General features: G+C 36.9%; 1 protein-coding gene across 8 annotated transcripts in view; it reads left to right on the plus strand.

Annotated features, from left to right (window-relative positions):
- LOC124953910 (low density lipoprotein receptor adapter protein 1-like) overlaps nt 1–24,680 on the plus strand; it is an 84,169-nt gene that overhangs the window by 41,962 nt on the left and 17,527 nt on the right. For 5 of the 8 annotated variants that reach the window (XM_047505975.1, XM_047505971.1, XM_047505972.1 and 2 more), the window contains exons 6-8: nt 559–2,976; nt 6,945–7,046; nt 16,024–16,304. In XM_047505975.1, the coding sequence (XP_047361931.1) occupies nt 559–753 (195 nt within the window). In that variant the 3' untranslated portion in view covers nt 754–2,976; nt 6,945–7,046; nt 16,024–16,304. The other 3 variants (XM_047505969.1, XM_047505974.1, XM_047505973.1) reach the window with 3 other exon arrangements.

Genomic DNA, 24,680 nt, shown 5'->3' on the forward strand with positions numbered 1-24,680 from the left:
CGAATCGTTGAACCAATCGACGAGCTTTTCACACGCGAATCGTATGCAAACACGTGCGGTATGAACGAATATGTATATATATATATATATATATATATATGTACATGTATGTATATATATCTACATATTATACATATGTATATGTATATGTATGTAGTCATTTGCCTTGTATACTTCAATTCCGCAACATCCCCAGGGTAAAGTTATTTTTATACCTTTGATATTTTTGTCAGAAAATCGATTCACGTTTAATCTCGTTGCGTTAAATAATCTTATTTTGGAACCCATTGCAAATGAGATAACGGAGCATTGTTAATCCTCATTATTGTTGAAATATTGTTGTTGAAAGTGTGGAAATTAATATATGAATAATTGATTAGAGCTAATCGATAAACGTAAAGAAATAAAACCTCTCTGTTAATAAATTAATATCATCTTTACGGATAATTACAGATCCATGCATAAGGGCGGGTTTTATTCGAATGGAAAAAGAAAAAAAGAAAAACTCCCTCCTTTCGGTCTACCTCTGATAATAATATCGAAGGGCATTTTTTTCAGGTAAGCTTCGAGGAAGAATCGAGTTCGGATAGCAAGAGATCGCAAAAGAATTCGGCCAATAGTATTCCCATGACCACACTGAGACACACGAGCACGTCCACGCCGTCTCATCACGTAGTACCGAGGCCATCGACAGGATTCAAGATGCAAAACGCTTGGGGAGAATCCAGATCCGTCGATCTAATGTGCTCGTAGCAGACATAGCCTGCGGCTGACAGCTTCAGAGACGTGCCATTAATCACGGGTCTCTGGAAGCATCTGTCGAATAGCGGCCAAACGAAGAAAACTAATCCTTAGACTAATATCAAGCTCGCCGAGGAGGAGAGTAAATGTGATTTTAAAATGTGACACGCAATATATATGGGAAAGGGATTAGAGCGAATCGATCGTTGGATCGATTTTTAAACCGTTCGACGGAAAACGAAACCTCTTTCTCCTCTAGGAGAAAATAGATCATCGAAGAGATCATCATTTTTTTACTTGGACCTGCCTCGAAAAATGACCTGCCGATCGAAAGAGATGTCTCCTCTTTCCTTTTTTCTCCGTGTGATAAGGTTTTTATCGAGTATACCACGTATCCTTTTATTCTATTCCATTTCGTACGTAGAGATTACGGGAAACGATCGTCCGATGGATTTTCGGTCATGATGGTATATATATATATATATATATATATATATATATATATATATATATATATATGTATCACACAGGTACGTGCATACACGCACGCACGCACGCACGCACACGCAAAGCACACACACACACATTAGAAAAGCTTTTGACAGGACCAACAAGAATAACGCGTTTTCGATTAGGACTGGTTACGAAAGAAAAAAATCCTGCCATTGAATTTTCTTAGACGTTTACATTTTTTTACATTTCAAACGAATCGAGTTCATTTCTTTGAAAATATGTTTTAATATCGGTCTATCGGCCGTAATCAATCTTTTAAAACCAGATACGAAAGGAACGACGTTAATCGAACTTTCCAAGTGTATGTAAGAAGGTAGGTTAACGATTTTAATACAAGGTTGTTCTGTATGCATATCGCAAGTTATAAGAATTTTAACAAGAGAGTAAAAATTGTTCCTTTTCCATAACGCGCATTGGAAGGAAATATGTAATTCCGTTTAATGATACGTACGCATCTACACATATAGCTATTATAAATTTTGACGGCAAGATGAGAAAACGAAAGCCACTGTATTTAGTCTTCGAAATAGGCGTTCGTTACATGTTAGATAAATGTGTTGATATATGCGTTATAGGATATATACGTCTCTATTACGTCTATTTAATAGCAGTACGTTTAAATATCGCTGGTAACATTCGAATAGATATAAATTAGCTTTATACGTCGTTATGTGAATCATATCACTCGATATTATGTATCGCTAGATTAAACTATGGCTTATACAGATTATACTCATCAATCGTTGCTCGCGTTAATCCTTTTCTTTCTTTTTTTTTTTTTTTTTTTTTTTTCTACTTTCTTTATAGACCAAGCGAGATAGAGAAAATAATTAACGTTTAGCAAAATTAGGGAAAATCGATTTTTATTACGTCGACAATCGTTTAAAACGTTAAGCTAAACGTTGAAAGTACTTGTCGTAGATTATATGCGTCGTTTATCTCGTTTTAAAACAAATTTCGAGTATGAAACGTGCCGCTGTTATATTCGAAATGTTTAATTTTATATATTTAAGTAACGTTTACAGGCCTAATCAATATCATTTTCTAATAATCGTCTCGTTATAATACGTTTCTATATTCTTATATATTGCAATTCTCTTAGAGACACTAATTAAAACAGATTATTCCTCTGTCCGACTGCGTAGCTGACGTTGAAATTGATCGAGCGAAAATGGTACATCATGTTTTATTCGTTGCTTTATCCTATCGTGCTATCCCACGAGATCCCATTAAATGTTAGCGAAGGATGCATAATCGAAATACACGTATACATATCTTTCATAGGACGAATATTTTATCTCATCCTCTCACGTTTGTATGTTAATACATGAGACTCGTCTATTAAAGAGGAGTTCGTCTTCTTAATCCTCTATATAAGTACGTATGTACGTACGTATATGTACGCGCGCAATTTAATTTTTAAATAAATTATTTAGGAACAAAACTGTGCTGCCATCTGTCGGCACGGTCTAACAAGCGCTAATACCTTCACGTATCGTTATCGATCCGAATTTTATTTCTTTACCCATTTAATTGAACGTACGAGTTCCTTTATCCTACGTTAGATGGCGAAAGAAATCGAAACAAATTATTTATTTATAATGCGCATCTTGCAATATTGCTTTTCTTAATGAAATTATTGGACGTAAAAAGGACCGAAGAACGATGAAAGTTAATCGAGATTGTCTGTACTTTTCTTCTCTAGCGTAAATTTATGTCAAGGTAATTTTATCGATAATATTTGTTATTTATTAAACAATAAGTGCATATACAGTGAATACATTATTAGAACGTATATAGGGAGGAAAGTAATGGAGTTTGAAAATAAGAGAATAGATGAGGGACGTGGGTTGAAAAATACATATAAGAACTCTTAGCTCTTTGGATATGTATAAAGTGTGCTGGTTTTTATACTTTTATGCAACTATCAAGCGTAGTAGGCTGGCACTCGAGAGATGCCCTAGATCCAAAAATGTCGCGATCGCTCGAGGATTAATCGTCTTTGCTGGTCCTGCAGCTTTTCAACCCCGAAGACGTATTGTGCCTTAGCGATCTCGCGTTCCACTTTTCTCTCTCTCTCTCTCTCTCTCTCTCTCTTAAACGATTCGAGTACTTTTTTTCTTTTTTATTTTCGATGCACACTATTTCTCTTTATTTCTCTCTTTCTCTCCTCTTTAATCAGTAAATTAGTTACTATACGATGCGAGAAAAAAAAAGTTGGGCGCAATTATGTCCAGGTAATTAAGTGCATGTCGTCTTTCAGCAAGCGGAAAAAAAAGTCATTACTCTTCGCACTTTGAGACAGCTTAGAAACTAGTTCTTTCGTTTCTCTTTTTTTATTTTTTACTTTTCTCTTTCTGTCTCTCTCTCTCTCTCTCTCTCTCTCCCTCTTTTACTGTTTTGCTCCACGGGGGATATTATCGGACAGGTAAGAGAATGGAAATGAGAGAAAAGAGGATTCTCCGAGCGAGTCACGTTTATCCGAAGGCCGTTACTTACGAAAGAGAAAAGTGCTTCTCGGAGGAAATTAAGAGGGAAACGAAAAGGTGGAAAAGTGGAACGAATTCTCGCTCGGGTAAGTCTCGCTGTAATAATGGATGAGAAGTGCACGTCGCGGCCAGTGTTTCTCTCGCATTTTCGCACATTTTTTCTTTTTTTCTTTTCTTTTTTTTCTTTTTTTTTTTTTCTTTTTCTTTTTTTTCTTTTTTTTTTTGTCAGAAACGAAAAGAGAGAAGAATATACATATACATTTATATTTGGTAAGTCGTCGCACATAGGTATCATACATTTTTCCAAATTATGCCATTTCTACGTACGAATTCGTGATGATCGATTTTATAAGCCATATGAATAATAAAATTTGTTGCGTCAAAGTAAAAACATAAGACTCGAGTAAAATTTCTACAAAAATTATCCTCTCGCGAACGAGAGGAGAACAAACGACCGTGAGGTAAGGACACTCGAATTAAGGTTATTTATCGTACGGCGTATTCTCGGCGCTTCTTCTTTCTCAACCTTTGGTACACTTTTGACGACACTTTTATTTCGTATATTATTTAGCTTTCACAATTCCACGAGTTTCTTCGAAGCTTTCAAAACCGTAAAAGTATATGCAATAAAGCCAGAAATTTCGAGAGAGATATTTCGTTAGTCATAGATCGAGGAATACTCATAATTCACTTAGGATAGCTCGAAATATCCGTCGGTACTATTATCGAATAAAGAAGATTCCTGTATTACTCCGCTTAGGCTATTTGACGAATAGCACCGATATAAATCGACGAATGTATCCAATATTAATTACGTTGGGTCTCGTGGTAATTCTAGAGAGAGAGAGAGAGAGAGAGAGAGGTACAGTTAATCGTTTATCAGTCACAATTATTCGTAATTGCCTCACGTTCGATTGTCAATCGCATAGTTTATAACGACGTTCGCGATGAAAACACAAAGTGTGAAAATTTGAAAGATCGACGAGAAGAGGTCGATTAAAAATAATCTCTTAAAGATAGAGTTATAATTTGTGCGAGTTATAACGATTACGTTTAAATCGTTCGTATTCCCGCGTTTCGTTTCTCCGGAGTACCGCTGATGGCAGGACCGTCGCTTTTTCTCAAGCTTCCCCCTCCCCCCGCCCCAGGAATTACTCCTACTATCGTAGAATCGAGTCCAAGGAGCAAGTCGCAAGAGGTTTCGTCGACGGTCGCTTGGCGGCACTGTCGTCGTAGCTTTACTCGGCGCCTACGATCGTCCGACGGCGAGGATGTCCGCGTCAAAGATCTCCGTGTTCGGGGATCCCTGTGTCATTGTTTTTCGTATTGCCTCGAGTCCGCAATATCTCGAGGAAGAGACTCTTAACATTTCTACGAAGGATCGTTCGATCTTATCGCTTCTCGCCGGGTGTCCTCGACGTTCTCGTCATCGCGAGATTCACCGAAGCAGAAAGGAGGTGGAAGAAGGAGAAGAAGAGGATCACCCCGCTTTACCGTACGATTTAATCAACTTTCCCAATGAAATTGAAGCATTCTTTCCTTTTCGATTAGTTCGTCTTCCTTCTTTTTACTTGTAAAGCTTCTCTCTCTCTCTCTCTCTCTCTCTCTCTCTCTCTCTCTCTCTCTCTACTGCCCCCCCTCTCCGTCCCTCTCTTCTTAACGGTTTTTCGCGACGAGACCTTGGTAAGAAAGTCACGTGGTTCGCCGGTTAGTCCATTGTTTACAGCTGCTTATACGACCGTTCAAAGTTACGCATTGTTGTTGATAGACATTGAACGTTCTGTCGACAAGTGTTCGCAACATGAATATTCGTTTGTTCGTCCTTCATTGAAAATAATCATTGGAAAAAGTGAAATGTTCGTTTCGTAGAACTGTTCGACGCAAAGGAGAATCAGTCGAGAACGTTGCGCGATTCGGTAAACGCCGAGGAATCCTCTAGTTGCCCGATATTTCTAGTTTCTCGTAAGTGTTCTTTTTTTCTTTTTTTTTTTTCTTAGATTACTCTTTACGATTCTTAATTAAGAAATTGGTTGTTCCTTATTGTTCGGTCACTTGTTTTTATTTTCATTAATCGTTATCAAAACACAAGGCAATGACATTGGAGGACATCGATCGCAATGCAATCGGTTTGAAAATGTCTATGATCTTTCGATATAAAGCGCGTAATGTATCGCCTGGTTATAGGAAAAAAAAAGAAAAGAAAAAAGAACGAATCGAAGGTGCCCCTTTTGGCTCTTTTTAAGAATACGGTCCTGAACGATCGGCGAAGGGGGTGTGTAGAGTGAATACCCCTTTTCGGTTCTTTCTATTAATACGATCCTGAGTACGTTTCCATGGTAACTGCGATATGAAATTCGCCGCAAAGTAACCGTTATTTGGAAAGGACGCCATGATGGAAGCAACAAATTTTTCTCTTCGATAAATTAACATTGAAAAAGTTTTTATTATATTTTTATACACGTATTCGTTGTGCTAGCATGTAGGTAACTTGTATTAATCAAATTATTTCAATAATTTTCAATGATATATATTGATGGCAATTATAGATTAATTGTGATGAAAACTTTTGTAACCTATTGTACGTCGCGATCCAATCGAACGCAATTGTTACCTGTTAAATCGGCCAAGTCTTATTAGAAAATATATTTGTATGCATTTCGTATATTATCGTACTAAACAATACGTTTATTGTATGATAACCACGCTCACCTTTTGTGAGCGTGTTTACAAAAGGAAAGGTAAAGAGAGAGAGAGAGAGAGAGAGAGAGAGAGAGAAAGATAAAGAAAAGGATTGGTGGGCCGATTAGGTCTAGGAACGAGTAGGGGTGTCCTTGGTTTTGCATACACTACTGCACAATCGAGTCATTGTCCATCCAAGTCGTTCACAAAAAAGTAAACGAAGACGCTCTGCACAATAAGGCGTCGTGCTAATTGTGTTGCGAAGCGTAAAAGCTGAAAATAACCATGGTTGCAACGTTGTAATTACGTTGTTACAGAAAATTTTCGCATACGCGAATAATAACTCAAATCGAATCGAGAAAACATTTAATCGTCTTATAACATTAATTCTTGAAAAACATTATGCCGATGAAAAATTGTTAATGCATTACGTTTTATATCTCAGCCGTTATATTTCTTATTTCGATGCTCTCTGCGTACGTGATATACAACTCTCAATCGTTTTCGTTATCTTTGTTACAGGAAACGAACGAGCTATCGTCACTTCGTAAAAGTGATAGATCTTGGAAAACATTTAGACTTAATAAATCGAGAACGATCGCCGTACATTTTTCAGATAAGAAGGTGAGAAATCATATGCTACGAATATTTTATTTCCTATCGTTGATCTCATATACTTGTACGCACACGTACACGTATATCTCTATACACTTATATATATAATATATATATATATATATATAATCGTTTATAAGACGACTCGGATTATTCATTAATACGTACATATATCAATTAGAACATGTCAAATGCGTATGCAATAACGTTATATAAGATATTATGCAAGCGACATATTTGCTTTTTAAAAACGTTCCTTTTGTTTTTCTCCGTTCTACTTCGTACCAAACGTTTTCTCGATAGAATTGTTTCCTTTTACAATAAAAACGAGATCTCGATAAAACTCGACATGTTATACCATGCGAATCATTCTCTTAGAGGAAGATAATCATCGATATAAAAAGTTAACCAAATGTGGAAGATAGGAGGGAGCGATTAAGCCGTAAAACGTAAATATGGACATAATTAGCGAAGAGATTCTTGAAGGGTCACGATCGGCGATGAATTAATTTAATATAATCAAAGCGTCCGCCGTGAGAGTAAGTAATGCCTCGTTTACCGGTAATTCTGGCTTGCATCGTTCGTGGCAAAAGCTTTACCACGATGGCGGGAGGCAGGAGGGAGGACGTGCATTGTTCGAAAGCAAGATGTACGAGCCGATCGGAAGCAGTGCAACTAAAAAGAAGCGAACTCACGACGTCGGCCTTCATTAATTATCCGCATAAATAAACGTGTGTGCGTTTTTGTGTTGGGTGCTATGCATATATATGTTTTATATATATATATATATATATATATATATATATATATATATATATATATATATGCGTGAACGCGAAGCTTGTTGCGCCAATTGCTTTTATAGTGCGAGACGGTGTAAATACGCTCGCTTCGTGCAAAGTCGAATCCATTATACATGAATTAACAGTGTGTTCGAGTATCCCGTGAATTACCTACGGAATACTCTACTTGCTTTAACGTCTAATCGATACCCTGGCTAAAGATTCGTTTTACAACAACGTGCCTTCGTACCCTTTCTTTTTGTCAAAGTATGGAAATTAAGAAAATTGGCAACTCGATTAAATGAGAAATGTCGCGATTATCTCTCTCTCTCTCTCTCTCTTTTTTTTAATGTGAATTATTTAACGTCAAGACGATGATAGTTTAATGCGAGACCAATTTTATGCATCCGTTTTATCGATCGCGTTGATCATTACTCAAGTTTATTTTGCGAGACTGCAATAGCCATGTCGTAACACAAAATTTTACACCTTTCTCCGATAACGAAACCGCAAAGAAAGATCGACGTGTTTTTCTTTCTTTCTATTTTTTTTTTTTTTTTCGTTTCCTTTACTCGATTTCGTAAAAATCGTTGTGTCAATGCGAGTGACTAACCGTTCTGGTAAAACCATTTTGCGTAATTGAGAGTAAGTCAGCGTACCTATCGAAACGAAAGAAAGACGAAAGGTATGAAGGATTGATTTTACCCTTGACCTCGAGATTCCTTCCATTTTTATTCCGATATGCGAACGGACGGAACTTCGTTTCTTCGGAGCTTTGAATAAGTGTTAAACTTGTTATCGTTCGGCGTTACATCATATTCTCTTTTTTCTTCTTGTTCTTTTCTTTTTTTTTTTTTTTTTCTAACATTTTAAACGACACGATAAAAATTTCAAATTCCGCTCCGCAACATCATATTTCTCTCGGCCGTGATTAATGCGTATGCGCGTTCTTGTTTATCCAACGAATAAGCAACTTAGCACATTTAGCATTAATTATTTATTACGTAAAATGTACGAAAGATCGTAGTTAACATTCTTTCTTTTTTTTTTTTGTTTTTTTTTGTTTTTCTCTCTTTTTCCTTTGGTTCTTCCATCTCGAATGCGTAAATCGAAGTGGAAGATCAAAGCTTCGTAAGAAAATCATTTTTTTTTTCTTTTTTATCTCATTTTCCAAATGATCAGCATTGTCGTTCGTTGATACATTTTATCGGTAAGATAAGAAAAATATGTTTGAAAAATAAATAGCAAAAGTTAATATTTTTTCATCCGGGTTGCTTAAGTGCGCGGATGTTGATACATCGCTATCGTCTAAGCCGAAGAAAATCTGTGACTCGGGGCCGAAGCTCGTATCGCGCATATTACGGAATATATTTTCTCTGCTATTCCATAAGAATAACAGGAAAATGCGAAAAATAAAGAAAAGTATCTGCCACGAATATCTCTCATCTCCTTTTTCTCGATCTTTCCATATAATCCACTTTTATTTTCTTTCGTGGCCCATCCGGAAAGCTTTATTCCGATCGAGTTACATATCCACTATCGTTTCGATATGCTACAGTTATTTCCAAAATTGCTAACTAAACTAAAACGTTGTATTAGTAGTCGATAAAAAGGAACAAAGGAGCTAGAAAAGTGTTTTTTTTTTATGCAATGTCAATTATTCGACGTCTCGATCCTAATGCATCCTAGTTATTTTCAAAGAAAACTTACGAATGAATGTTAAGAAGGGCAAAGAGAGAGAAAGAGCCACGGTCCAAGTTAGAACGTCGTTCTAGTCTAAAAGATGAGCCTCCACAGTTGTAAGATTCCAAGTTAATTTGCCACTTGAGAGCGCACACCCTATCCCGTCGAGTCATTTGAATTTGTCAAATGCATTTTACTTTTCCACGAGACCACCCTCTCTTTCCATCCTCGTCTCTTGCCATTTCAAATCCCTTTTTCTTCCTTTCTTTCCATTTCCAACTTTCATTTCTTTTCTTCCACTCTTTCTCAAACACGTTCTCGCATCATGGAAAAGTTAGTCCCTAGGCACTCTTGGGGGATTTACCTTTAGAAATTAGCAAAAGCGTTGCACCGTGTTCTCTCTTCGTTGGTCTCTACGAATATATTCGTTCGCCCCCGTTAGCTTTTAAATAAAAATCGTTAAGTACTAACTTTGAACAAGACGTTTATTATACGAATACTCTCCTTCAAAGTCTCGTAATGCGTGATCAATGGATAGTATTTTACTAGCCTTGACAATGAACGTTTTGAAGAAAATGAATAAAACTTGGCGAAATGGTTAAATTACTTGTACTTCGATGTTTATCCATATTATTTGTAGACGCGAATGCAGTTAGATAAAAGTATCGTTAATGAAGTTAGTTAAAGAAAATAGCCGTCTTATAGAGTATTTGTAGAAACGTAAGGAGACATTTACGAGGATGTCTATTCTCGAAAGGGTGAAGTTACGTTAAGGTCTTGGTCCTTCCTTAATGGCGCTATTACGGCAAGTCGGCGCACGCTTTAATATAAATTATGAACATGGGTAGGTGGTAGAGGCTATAATGTCAGGCGATCGTTGATTCCGGGCTTACATCGGCTTCTACTCTACCACATAGCACCAGTTCTATCTCCACCTCCTCTACGACCACATCGGTACACCCCTTCTGTGGGAAATGGCGGCACCTCCTGTGCTGCACGCCCATAATCGTTGATTTCGGACGCGAAAGCCGGACGACACGCGTTTGCTTGTGGTCGGGACCTACGCATTCCACTCTAACCCAATGGTGTCTATGTATTTGAATTTTCCTCGACGGGATATATCCATCCGAAAGATTTATTTCAAATAACGAACGTATAATAATAAAGTGTAGTCGTGTTTCTTACTAAAATTCTATGATAAAGTGTTTGTGAAATTTTGATGAAAAATATACCTTTCGACTATGTGTTCGACAACAAAATGATAAAATGGCTAATGAATTAACGGTATTTGATGTGCGTGCTTGCGCGCTTATATATACGCGTGTGTACATATATATACATACATATATATATATGTATATATATATATATATATATATACATATGTATCTATAGACTTTTATTACTACAAGATAGGTTTACTATAAGATAGGCAAGTTGCTACTTGAAAAGAAGAGATACGACTTCCTAGAGCTTGTTGGATTAATCGAATTTTTTCTAAATTGTTCGCTAGTATCCGTAGGGTGATGCATCTCCTGGATTAGAACGCTCGTTGGTTCGTAGCACGGCTTTTATCGTTCGCGGTTTAACTCGCGGCGTTCATCAGGGTATTAACAAATCGCTCGTTTCCTTCGCCAGACACGAATCGTTTCTCATGCGAGCCTGGAAATGGATCTGGGAATGGTACTCTCGAGCTCCATGTCACGTTTCGCGCCGGCGAATGCGCGCCGAGAATCGTAGAAAAGCTTTGGTTAATTGTAAATGGTTTTCATGCGGAAACGAGTCAAGTTTTTTTACGTTCACTGTCGAATAAGTCAAAAGATTTTTACGTATTCCCCGATGTTTCCGCTCGTTTCTCTTTGCTTAATCCGTGAAAAGTAGAAAGAGTTTTTTGTTCGAGAGATCGTCGAGTCAGCACTTGATTCGCTTATTCGAGAAAACGAGCTTGCTTTATTAGCACGATCACGAGGATATTTAATTTAAATAATCGTCCCAACCCTTAACAAATCGGACTTACTTTGCGACTGTGGGATCAAAGGATGAGATAGCGGGATTATTTTTGTTAGAATTTCTTGAAGACATCGTAAGAAGTCGTGGGTGTAAATTGGCACTCCTCCAAGACACCTCGTCAGCACCTAAAGGAGGTAACTAGGAAAAGAATGAGATGTGGGGTGGCTAAAGGCCAAAGAGAAGGAAGTCAAGGGGGAGTACATGCCTATATACATATATATATATATATATACATATATATATACATATATATATATATATTTTTTGTTTTCTTTTCTTTTTTATCGGTTCATTCGTTTGCCGGGAATCGAAGCGTTTCTCTCGAAATTTCGTGCCTTCGAAGTCCAACGAACTGAGATGGTGTAACGTACACGAATTAGCATGACGTTTTATCCAGAAAATATTATAAAAGTACCATAATTCTCAGTCGTTCTTTGCTAATTCTAAGACATTAACTTCTCTTCATCCATTATATAGCACTAATTGCCATGGCTTCTCTCCAAGTGTCGTGCCTTTTCTCTTTTGCATTTGCCTACGTTCTCGTTCACTCACCTTCCTTTTCTCTTTTTCTTCTTCTTCTCATCTTCTCCGTATCTTTCTTTTCGTCTCCTCGGTGTTTCTACGAGTTTCAATAGCCTCGGCATTCGTCTCGTAACTCTTGCTCCTCCTTTTCCTCCTTTTCTCATGTCACTGAACGTGTTTCTTTATTCCCGTCCATGTTCTTTTAACGTATTTTTAACATCCCTTTCGGAAGTCAAGTCCTTTGAAAGAATCCGTACAAAGAGATATACGTATAATAGTTACGAGTCCGGTGTAATTTAGAAATGAATGAAAAGAGCGTCGAGTTTCTTCGTATAAGAGGTAGTTTGAATTTGTAACGAAACATAAAAAATAAACTACGAGAATGGGAATGCCACATAGTCGTTAATTTCACAGAACGAAACAAAGTTATGGCAACGATGAACAAGAAGAATAAGAAGACGAAGATGATGATGATGATGATGATGATGATGATGATGACGAGCAAGCAGACATATTTACCTGTGAATTTCCTCTTAAACTCGAGCGTTTCCTTTACCCTTCTCGATTTGGTCTCTTCGAAACTTTAATTACGTTATTCCAACAACGAACAGCCATTACAAAACTTTTGGGCAAGTTTTAGTTTTACGATGAGTAGCCGAGAAAGAGAGAGAGAAGGGCACCGGAAGTAACCGGTCTCAACAGCTTGATTCAAAGTGGCGGATGTCGGATATCATTGTTTTCTAGGATAAGGGGTGAAGGTAAGAGAGAAGGGTGATGCGACATGCACTCGCGAACTACTCTAATGCATCCCATATGCCTCGAGGAAGGAAGATGCTCTCCAACATCCACCATTTCTCTTTATCTATCTACCTATCTCTTTCTCTTGCTCAAACATACATGGACACACATACATATACGTATTATCTTTCTCCTTTCACACCAAGCAGCTATGTCTGTACGCCTACGCGAGCAAAACTAAAAGGTATTCATCCTGGAACAAAGTCGTCCAACGCACGTGAACGTTCTCACGAGACTTTGTGAATGTTACAGAAAGAGAGAGAGAGAGAGAGAGAGAGAGAGAGAGAGAGGGAGAAGGAGGGAAAGAGAGTGTGTATACATTGTACTAGATAGAAAGGAGCAGTACGAAGATCTAATACACCTTTGTCACGTAGACATACGCTGGATATTAATTATACCTTCGTTTTCAATGTTAACCGAATGCAATCTTTACTAATCAATCGGTTTATCCTCCTTCGAGAACAATGAGATTTATGAAAAATGACGATAATCTATTTAGAAAACTTGACGACGTTGACGAGATAATACAAGAAAGAAAGGGGGATGAAGAGTAACCATCGTTGAGATCAGTTCGCGGTTGTCTGCACGTTAACGGGCTAGAAATTCTCAACGTGCTGCTGCTATTGCTGTTGCTGCCGTTACCGCTTCTACGTGCTACTGAGAAACGTTGAAGCATCTGCCACGGAAATATCAGAGCGTTTATTGGTTCCCGTCGTGACAAGGAAATGTTACGTCGAAATTTTAATGAATCTCATTACATGAAACGAACTTGCGGTGACGTCAAATCTTATGTACATATATATATATATATATACACACACACACACACACACACGTATATAAGGCGGTTCCATGTAAAGTTTTAGCGCTTTACCCGTATCAGTCTGTGTAATTATATGTAGAAATACAGGACGTCCCGTTTATCTTGGAAAATTGGAATATCTAGCGTGCAATGCGTTTTTTGCAAGTTGAGTGGTGGGTGAAATTTCAAAGTCAAATTCATTTTATTTTAAATGATACTCTATTATTTTTCTTTTTTGCAATTCATTGATATTTTTATAATGAGACGACGTAACGTATAAGATCATTCATTATCGCAAAACGTTAGAAATTATTTTTTTAAATTTGTGCATTTTTAATTAACGAGTATTATCGTATATCGCTAGTTGCCAATTTTTAGGCTGAATGTTTTAAACAAAGACCGTATTATTTTTATAAAATAAATTTCCGCTCATTTAACTCCGTAATTTGAGAATCATAAAGAGAAATAAACAGTCTGGCTTTTGTTTACAAAATGTAATCAAGCGTATTATATCCATTGATAAGACGTATTTGAAGGAACGCGTCAATCCTTTTTTTAATCTCTTTAATATTTATAAATCCGCTGTATTACGCGGATCGAGAATAGCGGCTTTAAGAGGATAACTTTACTTTTTAGCGTTTATATTCGGGTCAGACCGTTATCTCCGGTCTCTTTAATTCCTTTTTCTTTCTTTCTTTCTCTTTTTCCCACGAAACACTGCGTCTCCTTTACTTTTTCCAAAATGTTCACCTCTCCTATCTCGTAGATTTCGTCCTACGTTCTTGTTCTTTAGAAACATTTCCAATCTTGTTTCTTCCGATCTTTCTCTCTCGAGCATCTTTTTTCTTTCTACTTCTTTTTCTTCCTTCTTCTCTTGCTCTATTTTCTTTCTTTTTCTTCTTTTTATTATTATTATTATTTTTTTTTTTTTTTTCTTGTATATCTTCCATAGCTACTATATAATAAGAGAGAAAGAGAGACGCTCCAAGAGAAGTTCAGAAGCAGCTCTCGCAATATCATCGTAGTAGAGTAAAATGGAAGACTGATATGAAACAGGATTTTACTAGGCGGTTTCTCTTGGGATGCGGACAAGTACCTCTCATCTGGAATATTGCCAGTACAATATATGCAACGCATATTCGATATTTTTCTATTTTTCTCTTGTTTTTCATCTTTTCACAATTTTCAATTGATATATTTCCTTCGAAAGAGCTCATGCGCGATTAACGGTAAATGCAAAAACTCTAAATTTTCCGATATGTATCCGTAAATTTTCCAATGCGTTTAACGAATCGTAAAACGATGCATTTTATCGAGAAAAAAAAGAATATAAAGAATTGTAATCAAGAGTGGCTCGGACATGGATTTACATGGATTGTAATGTTTCTCTCTCTCTCTCTCTCTCTCTCTCTCTCTCTCTCTCTCTCTCTCTCTCTCTGTCCATGTGTTTGTGAGCGCGTACTTATGCACATGTGCATGCATATCGACATTCAATAATAGCGTAACAATCGATTTCACGTCAATAAAAAAAGATTCCCTTTTCATTAATCTATAGGAAAAAGGATGATACGTACGTATGTATTTGAAATGTTATAATCAATCGGAAGAAGATAAATATTCGTAAAAAGATATTATAATAATAAGTTGAAATGAGATAGAATTTCGATGGAGAAAACAAGTCAACGAACTCACCGTTCCTCTCAATTGACACAGATATTGTTTATTTATTAATATAAGAGAGAATCGCGTTTAATTCAAAGATACGTTTACCCGCGAGCAATCCGAAATAATCTGACGGACCAATCGTCGTTGAGACGGCGCCGGCGCCGTGACCAATCGGGCGCGGCGATTCTATACGCGCCGTTGAGTCGAGTGAGAAATAGCGAAGCGAAGTCTAATCCGAGTGGAACCGAATAGAGGCGAAGGTGAACGAGCGTGCTTGGCTCCACTCCCGGCTGGTTGCCGTGCGCCAGTCTACGACGAGACTTCGTGCGGTCGATATCGGAAGCGCTTACGCGCTCATCGAAATTTCGATATCGTTTTTTTTTTGGAGGAGGACTCCCCAGTGTGTCGCGTGACATTATCCGAAACGAACGTAATTCTTCTGCTATGCGTAGACATCTATTTCAGACATATTATTTCCAAACAAACGGTTTATATTTTATTTGATTTCATGTTTTAGGATTAGTTTTATTAAACGATATAACAACGTGGTGCTTTGTGAAACTTGCGCTCGCGTGACGTAAAACCTTTTAGAAAAGCTCTTAAGATACCGAAATATACATACATATATATACAAAGACGAATTATCGGATTCGATGGTATATAAGTGTTCGAAAAGGTCAGTTGTCGTCGGATCGTCTCTACGTTTTGCTATTCTATTCTCTAGTGCAGCACGCGGAGGAATCAAGGAAGAACTAGTCTTTGTACGACGCTAAAGGCCAAGGCTACTGCTGTTGCTGCTGCTGTTGCTGCTGCTGCTGCTTTCACCGAGGAGAGCTTCCAGTGGAAGTGAGAGAGAGAGAGAGAGAGAGAGAGAGAGATAGTGGGAGAGAGAAAGACGGACAAAGGAAGAGAATGAGCGAGTGAGAGGGAACAACGACGAGTCGGCACGTGGGCAAGCCAAGATCAACCGAGGGTTTGTTGTGCGTGGTGGTGAAAGTGAGAAAGGTAAGTGTTACGTAACCGAACACGCGGACTTTGCTTGACTTTATCTCGTTTCCTTGTTTTACTGCGTAAGGGAATCCGAACGAAGCAAAATCCATTACGGTTCTACTCTGTTTATTTTCATAACCTTTTTTCTACCCCTGTTTTTTCCTCTAAAACAATCAATTTATATATATATATATATATATATATATATATATATATATGTGTGTACGTACGTATTAATAATTTGTATATACGTTTGTTAAATTATTTCCTTCGTTGGAGAGATAAAGACAAAAGTCGTAAATCGTTCGACGCACGTTTAGACACGCATGAAAACAGGAAGGCCAATTAGACGTCATTCCATTAAAAATCTTTAAGCGAAAGAAAACAACGATATATCAAGGAAGGACGACCTCTCTTCCTCTGAATTTATCGAGTGAAATTCATTCATTATCTCGATCGACGTAGGTTTTTTCTTTTCTTTTCTTTTTTTTTTTTTTTCTTTTTGCGATAACATTTACATTCGTTTTATCAAATAAATTCCTTTCGTAAATGATGGCAAACATAATCGTTAATCATCCGTAATTAGTTAGATCGATTTTCCTGTCAGCATAGTCACGCTACGATCGACCGTTCGAAAATAACTATACATTTAATATTTCATCGTCTTGTATAATTATGCATTATTATTATTATTATTATTTTCGTCGATATTTAATGGAAACGTATCAGGTGACTCGATTAAATATAAATAAAACTGCGATATATTATCTGCTTTTATATTATTGATTTCTGTTAAATATCACTCGCCAGATGTAATAAATATTTTCCGTAACAATTTAATTGAGAACGATCGATATAATTAAAGTCGAATGAAGGTAACCGTAAAGAGATCGTAGAAAGTTTAGGAAATAGTAAATGATCGAGTACGTGCAAGAAGATAGAAAGAGATAGAGGATTTTGATAGAGCGACACACGGAGCACCAACTTCGATATATATCGCGTTCTAGTCAAAAGAGAGGGCGAGGAAGGGAGACGATGGCTTTAATCGAATTTCATCCAACGAATATCGACCTTCGAAGAGGACTACAACGTTAGGAACATCTATACACCACGTTTTCTGCGCAATATAAACCTTTTATATTTCATCGAGAAAATATTGTATATTGTATTATGTATACATCGTAAATTTAGATACGTATATAATAAGTGCAAAGAATATTCATGGACGTAATGCACAAGTATGATTTTTTTATTTTTATGTTTCTCTTTTTTTTTTTTCTTTTTTTTTTTTTTTTTTTTGTAATTTTTGGCAACGTAAATCCATTAGGAATAATCTATATTAATTAGGATCGTTCACAAGTGGTACGAAAGAAAGGTATTGAAAAATAAATAGCTTCACTCGGTCGTTTTTTTCGAATTCTATTGTTGTCTGAAACCTGTCAGAATTCGTATCAATTAATTAACGCGAGACGTCGTTTAAAGCGAGGTCAGAGTTTGCCTAATTGGTAGATAAAGCAATCGAGAATAGTCTTGGGAGCTATTGGAATAAGTCGGTGGATGATGAGAGGCTGCCATTGACCCGTCATCAACGGCTTGACAGTCATCGTCCGACATTGTCGTAAATTTCAACGCCCCCAAAGCAAAAAGCATTAGACAGAGAGAGAAAATATACCGGCGAATCATTAACGATTATGCACGGTTAACTACGAGGTCTTTGAACTTTTGTAAAGTATTATTATTATTATTATCTACATCATTGTCTTCTTTTTCTCTTCTTTTTTTTTTTTTTTTTTTTTTTTTTTTTTTTTTTTTTTTTTTTTGTTTAATTTTTTTTATCATCATAGACAAAATTGTCTCGAGACTTGTCAATTTTGTTGTCAAAGTTCAAGAGTACTTAGTTAATTTTACCGATACATAAGAATATATAAATTTATCTCTCGGTAATATACGAGCGTATTTGTCACACGAAAAACAGAGATTCCTTTAAACATTTTCTATCGGTCTCTATCGTACGTTTTACGAGCGGGCGTTTTCGTGTCTCGTTGCTATCAAAATTGTGACATTCACTCTATCTACTCGTCTCCGTTTCTCTCTCTCTCCCTCCCTTTTTTATCACGTTATTGCCGTGTTTTCCTTTTTGTTCTTTTGTTATTTGATGGCTTTGATTTTTTGACAGCAAAAAGAATGGTTATCGATCTCGTCGTCGTTCCTCGTCACGTTTGAATTATCTTCTGAATTTATATGGAGAATGAGAGGTAAAAAGTGAGAGAGAAAGAGAGAGAGAGAGGACTGATAAAGAAAGAGAGATAATAAATCTTTATAAAGATTTACGTCTATTCATTCGCAATGACGAAATTGCGCATTGTCCTGCAGAGCATGAAGAGGAGCAAATAGATTAGGAAAGATGCATGTGTTAGCAGCACTGATCACTATTCATTGTATTATATACATGATATATGTATCGTTACATATGTAGGACTTACTTTTATCGTAGCTCTTTTGAATGTTACTTCGCGTTAATCTTTCTCTCTCTCTCTCTCTCTCTCTCTCTCTCTCTCTCTCTCTCTCTCTCTCTCTCTCTCTCTCTCTCTCTCTCTCTCTCTCTCTCTCTCTCTCTAAACAGAATCGCTGGATCGTTATCACATCGCTACAACTTTGGTGATTAGAGTACAAGAGCATTGGTACGTGTCAATCCTAGTCGCCTCTCTCCCTCTCTCTCTCTATCTATTTCTATCTCTCGTAGTATAACGTCTATGATTCTTGCTGAGGATGCCCTAATGAAAGCATAAAGAGGGATTGAGATGAAATTACGCAGAAGCTATGTTTCTCCTTGAGTGCCTTTCCTAGTATATTCTACGTTTGTTAATACTATCATAGCTTTAAATTACGTATAAATATATATTTATGAGAGACCGTTCATTTTGCGCAGCTTGTGATTATTAATTAGAAATAATTGACGATTGCCACGAGATCTTATCGAATTCTTCTGTATTTTATCCGTGTTTTTCTATTTTTTTTTTTTTTTCTTTTTTCTTTTTCTCTTTTTTACGAGTGAACCTACACAACAGACAGATAGGTATAATGATAAGAATACATGTAAAATTCATTCGTAGCAATCAAAGTGTCACGAAAGGTCGTTTTATTAAAAATTTCACAAATCATGAAAAAGAGAGATATCGATCGATATAATCCGTTAAACGAATTAGAAGTTTTTGAAACGATAGCAAAGCTTGGTTTGCCTAGCTCTAAAAGTCTCATCAATCACTTGGAAATTGCAATCGTTTCGCCATTTCCGCGACAGCGAGCCGGGAGAATTGTAGGCGCGTGAAATCGTTTTCGTTTCGAAAATTTATTGACCCAGGTACAACGATGATAACGACTACGACGATGGCGTGATTCGTTTATGGACCATTTTTTGCTTCGAATAAAAGCTCTCTCTCTCTCTCTCTCTCTCTCTCTCTCTCTCTCTCTCTCTCTCTCTCTCTCTCTCTCTCTCTCTCTCTCTCTCTCTCTCTCTCTCTGCCTGTACGTATGTCTATATGTTTGTATACGCGTTCAAGTGTCGAATACCTCATGACCAATTAGTATCAATGACGTTTGACCTTCTCGCATATTTATAATCGTCTGCATAAAGACGCAGAGCAGCCAACGACGCGTGGAAATTTGAATAATCAGTCTCGGTCGCGTGGCACACACAACGCATACGCGTAGTCTCGTCCTATGGATTATCTCTCTTCTCGTTTGAGTCACTCTATTCGTCTCTCGGAAAATTTCATTTCGCAACTTGCACCGACGTCTAACGAGCTTTCAGACTTGACGAAGATGAGATCAGAATATTAGATTAAATGTTTGAATTTTGAAAGAGTCTATCCGATTATTGAAATTTGAAATAAGACATTAGAATTTCTCGACATTATCGAAACGAAGGGTTGTTTCGTAACAGTCCCTACAAGTTTCTCCGTACTTTTGGAACATTAACGCTCGGAACAAACCTTGTTCGATGTTACGTGTGCTACTGAGAGAGAGAGAGAGAGACAGATAAAGAGAAAGTGGGAGAGAGAAGATAACTCTGCTAACTACATTACGTTAAAAGTCTCGTTAAACGTGCAGCGAGTTAACCATTAATTAATGTACCGTCCGAACGGCTCATTGGTTTTCGTGTCACACGTACAACGAAAGCTTGCAAACTTTCCAGACTTGTTAGTTAGCCTAATCTTGTAAATGTATAACTTTTTTGTATATCTCGGCATGTGATTGTTGTCTGAAAATGTTGGACAATATTGTTAAAGTTTTGTTGCGTTAATATTAAAAATCTCCAATGTCGGAAAATAACCCATCGGACAGGTTGTTATAAAAATTACCAAAATCAGCCGAGTTAGAAGGAGCTCGATGAGATAGGAAACAATACGAGATTTTCTTCACTCTCGTTTGAGCTTACGTATAAGTCCTTTGTTCTACTTTTTTACGGAAACCCTTAAAAGCAGGAAACGCGGAGAAAACGTTGTCTGTTTCTCTCTCTCTCTCTCTCTATCTCTATCTATCTCTGTCTATCTATTTCTATTTCTCTCATCGTTCAACACGTTGCAAAGCGCACAAAATATTCCACGGAAAGCGCGTCTAATTTTTGGACTTTTTCCAAACGAATAGAACGAGCGAGAGTCCAAATGAGAGCTAATAACAAAAAAAGAAAAAAGAACAAAAAAAAAACTGGCAAAATGTATAACTAGAATACTTTGAACATATATTTATCGACAACGTTACGTGTCTTGATAAAAAGTTATTGTATTATGTTAGATCGAAAAATCGTTGTTAAATATTATTTATTTTTTTCCCAATTTGGTATGTTTCTAATAGTAACGATTTTTCAAATTGTCGAGTCGAGAAATAGAAAGAGAAAAAGAGGATGCATGTGGAAGAAAAAGAAAGAAGATAGAGAACAAGGGTGGCCTGACGAAAGCTTCAGGGGGTTGGGAATTAATCCAGCTCGTGCTGTGAGTAGTCTCCGTATGCAATTCTCGACCCTTCGTCAACCCTTTGCTCTTACATTCCTTTCATTTCCTCTCTTTCTCTCTCTCTCTTTTTCTCTCTATATCTCCTTCTATTTTTCGGATTTCAAGCTCGGGTATAATCCACGTATTCGTCTGTTCATTCTGGTATAATCCACTGACAAAAGACGCGTTAAAAAGCACGAACACGTATGCAATTTTGATATTTCAAATGCAGATGACTTCTTCCGGAGGGAAAGAGAGAGAGAGAGAGAGAGAGAGAGAGAGCGCGCGGGGGGGGGGCAGGAAGAGAAAACAAATATTGATATTTTTATATTTCGACATGCATAATAGAATGGCTATTATATAAATTACATCGACGATTTAATTTTAGGACAGAAAAACTAGAAATCAATTTTGTACTAGTCGTTCTCATTCTCGCGAACTCGTCGAGTTCGGTTTTAAACGTCTGTTGGTCAGCCAAATTGAAGGGCGAATGAGAGAAGAAAGGAGGAACGAAATCGTCGGCATTGATGCTCGCAAAGGTCGATCGATTTCCCACCTGGACGTCGTCCAAATTCGTGACATCGACGAAAATGGATTCGGTCCTCTCTCGCGTAAGTGCGCGACGCTCTTCGATGTCCTCTATTTTATCGGTCTGGTTTTAGCTCGAGGGATAGTTGCGAAAAAGAGAGTAAGAGACAGAGAGAGAGAGAGAGAGAGAGAGAGAGAGAGAGAGGAAAAGGAAGAACAGATAAAAAGTGATTCCTATTCTCGTGTATTATTTGCAGCCAAATCCATTAAAAGCAAGGAACGTTTAAGGGAAAAATCTCTTTTTTGTTTTACACTTTTTCTCATACATATTTATATAAAAATATCGCGCAGATAAGTATTTCAATTGGATCTCGAAATATTCCCATTCGACGGAATGGAATTTACGTCAAAATTGTTCGACTCGATTGTAATAAATATCAATATAATAAACGCCGAATGACACTTTAACGTAGCTAGGCAACAGCTTATTTGTTGTATTTAAATGCCGAGAAATTAACTTCGACCAATTATCTCTATATTGGGTTTTCTAAGCAGTGATATATCGGAGTATTTAATATTTCGTATATAAGAGCTAGTTTAATGAACCGGCAAAGTAATTGGATTCGATCGCATAATCGCTCGATGCTGCGCGCAACCTAAATTCTAAGTATGAAGAAACACGCGACTCTCTCTCTCTCTCTCTCTCTCACTCTCTTCGTGGAATATAATGAAATAGGTACTTCCTTTTTTTTCTCTTTGTTTATCTTTGCCTTCCTTTTTTTCTTCCTTTTATTTTCTTTTTTTTTTTCAACCTTCAGCGTGCTATTATTCTTCGAAAGATATAAATTTTTATTACGTAATTGATAAAAGCCGAAACATTTTACTTAGTTTATCTAATGACAAGTATTATAGCGAGAAACGTTATCAGATTTTTATTTAATTCCTAACACTCGAGAAATATTAATATTTTTCTATTATTTAATCTAGATTTTGAGAAATAACAACAATTCCACCATTTCTCTTTCTATTGCCTTTAAAAACGTATCAAATGGAATCGTCGATATGCAATTCAGAAAGTTCCTATATTCTGCCAAAAACGACATCGTTTCGCGTCAGTTCGGAGAACGTACCTAACTCGACCTCGACCTCGGATAATCGTAGATCCTTTCTCCTTTAGCTTTATTATCCGATAAACTACGTTCCATACGGGAAGAAATGGCAAAAGAGAAGGAGGAGGAGGAAAAGAAGAAAAACGAAAAGAAATGAAAAAGGGAGAATCGAAGTAAACTCTACGACTATAATACGTAGGTTTCTTCTCGAAAATATTACATATTCTTCTTCTTCCTTTCTCTCTCTCTCTCTCTCTCTCTCACACACACACACTTGCACTTTTTTGTCCAGCGAAATGAGAGAAGAAAGAAAGAAAGAAAGATGAAAAAAAAAAAAAAAAAAAAAAAAAAAAAAAAAGAGGAACGAACCACAAGCCATTCTCTCGGTAAGAGAGGTCAGGAGAGGATGGTAGTCACGAGTCGTGGAGTATAAAAGTCTACGGTGAGGGCGAGGGTGCTCGTAAATCAGAGGGAGGATGCCTCTCCGAGTCATAATTTATCGTTGTCGAGCTTCCGAAAACAACGAGCCTCGTTGTTTCGTAAGGGAGCCCTTCGTCCGAAGCACCAAGTTTAATTGAAGTTCCGAGAGGATAATGTTGCAGGATATCGAGGAAACTAGGTAATAGAGGGAGAGAGAGAGAGAAGATTGATAAGATATTCTCAAGGGTCTTAATTCGACGTGAATGAGATCGTGTAAAAGGAATTCGTCAATTAACAAAATTGCTGATTGAATATCTTTATTTTATCTACTTTAATAATTTCTTTTTATTTATCTTTTTTCTTTTTTTTTATTTTTTCATTTTTTTTTTTTTCTTTCTTAGGTAAAAAATCACACCTGCAAGGAGAAAGAATACATTTTATTACTTTCTCTTTTGTTTTACTTTTAATTTAGAGGACATCACTTATTAATTGTTATAATGTGTTTATTACTTTACGTCAGTTTGCGTCTTATCTGTACATTATCATCCTTCAAGATGTATTGTTTTTAATATGTTTGGAAGATATATGACTAACGTTAACCTCGGAGAAAGATAGATGGATAGATAAAGTTAAAAGAGAGAGAGAGAGAGAGAGAGAGAGAGAGAGGGAGAGGAAGGAAGGAAGAAAGAAAGGAGGATATCGTCGTTGGTGGTAGACGTCTGGTACATAACATACAATTCAATTTATATGCAACGTATCGAGCGTGCTCTTCATTATTCAGAACTCTATGGTGGAAGTTAAAAATTGTGCGAGACACTTTAAGTGGAAAAAGTTTGAACGTGAACATGACTCGTATACATATAAAATGTACATATATAAACGCTCGCATTGGGAGGAAGCGATAAAGTTTTCTTAGGAAATAAAAGGGAGATGATTGATAGGCTTATCTCGTGTCCGTCTTTTATGACGTTATCCACTTTGTATTCATCGCATCAAACTGTTCATATGGTATCATTCATCATGGCTCTCCTTCGAACATCTGCCGACGTTTCGTATTTTCTTATCGAAGAATTTACGTTTTTAAAAATCCTCTTGTAAAAGATCTTTTTATTAATGTTTCGCGTCGATAATTATCGAGAGAATCTTCTTCATCGCGGAGTACATTTTCTCTATAGTATTAGCTCTTTCTCTTTTTTTTTTTTTTTTTTTTTTTTTTTCTTTTTCTTTCTTTTCTATGGAAACTTGTTGTTTGGTAGTAGTTGTTGTCCTCCGTAGTAGGCAGGCAATTCGAGCCAAGCCAAGCCACAAGCAGGAACGATACGAAGGCAATAATACCATTGAAA

This window comes from Vespa velutina, chromosome 13 (assembly GCF_912470025.1).
Source record: "Vespa velutina chromosome 13, iVesVel2.1, whole genome shotgun sequence".
Lineage (NCBI taxonomy): Eukaryota > Metazoa > Arthropoda > Insecta > Hymenoptera > Vespidae > Vespa > Vespa velutina.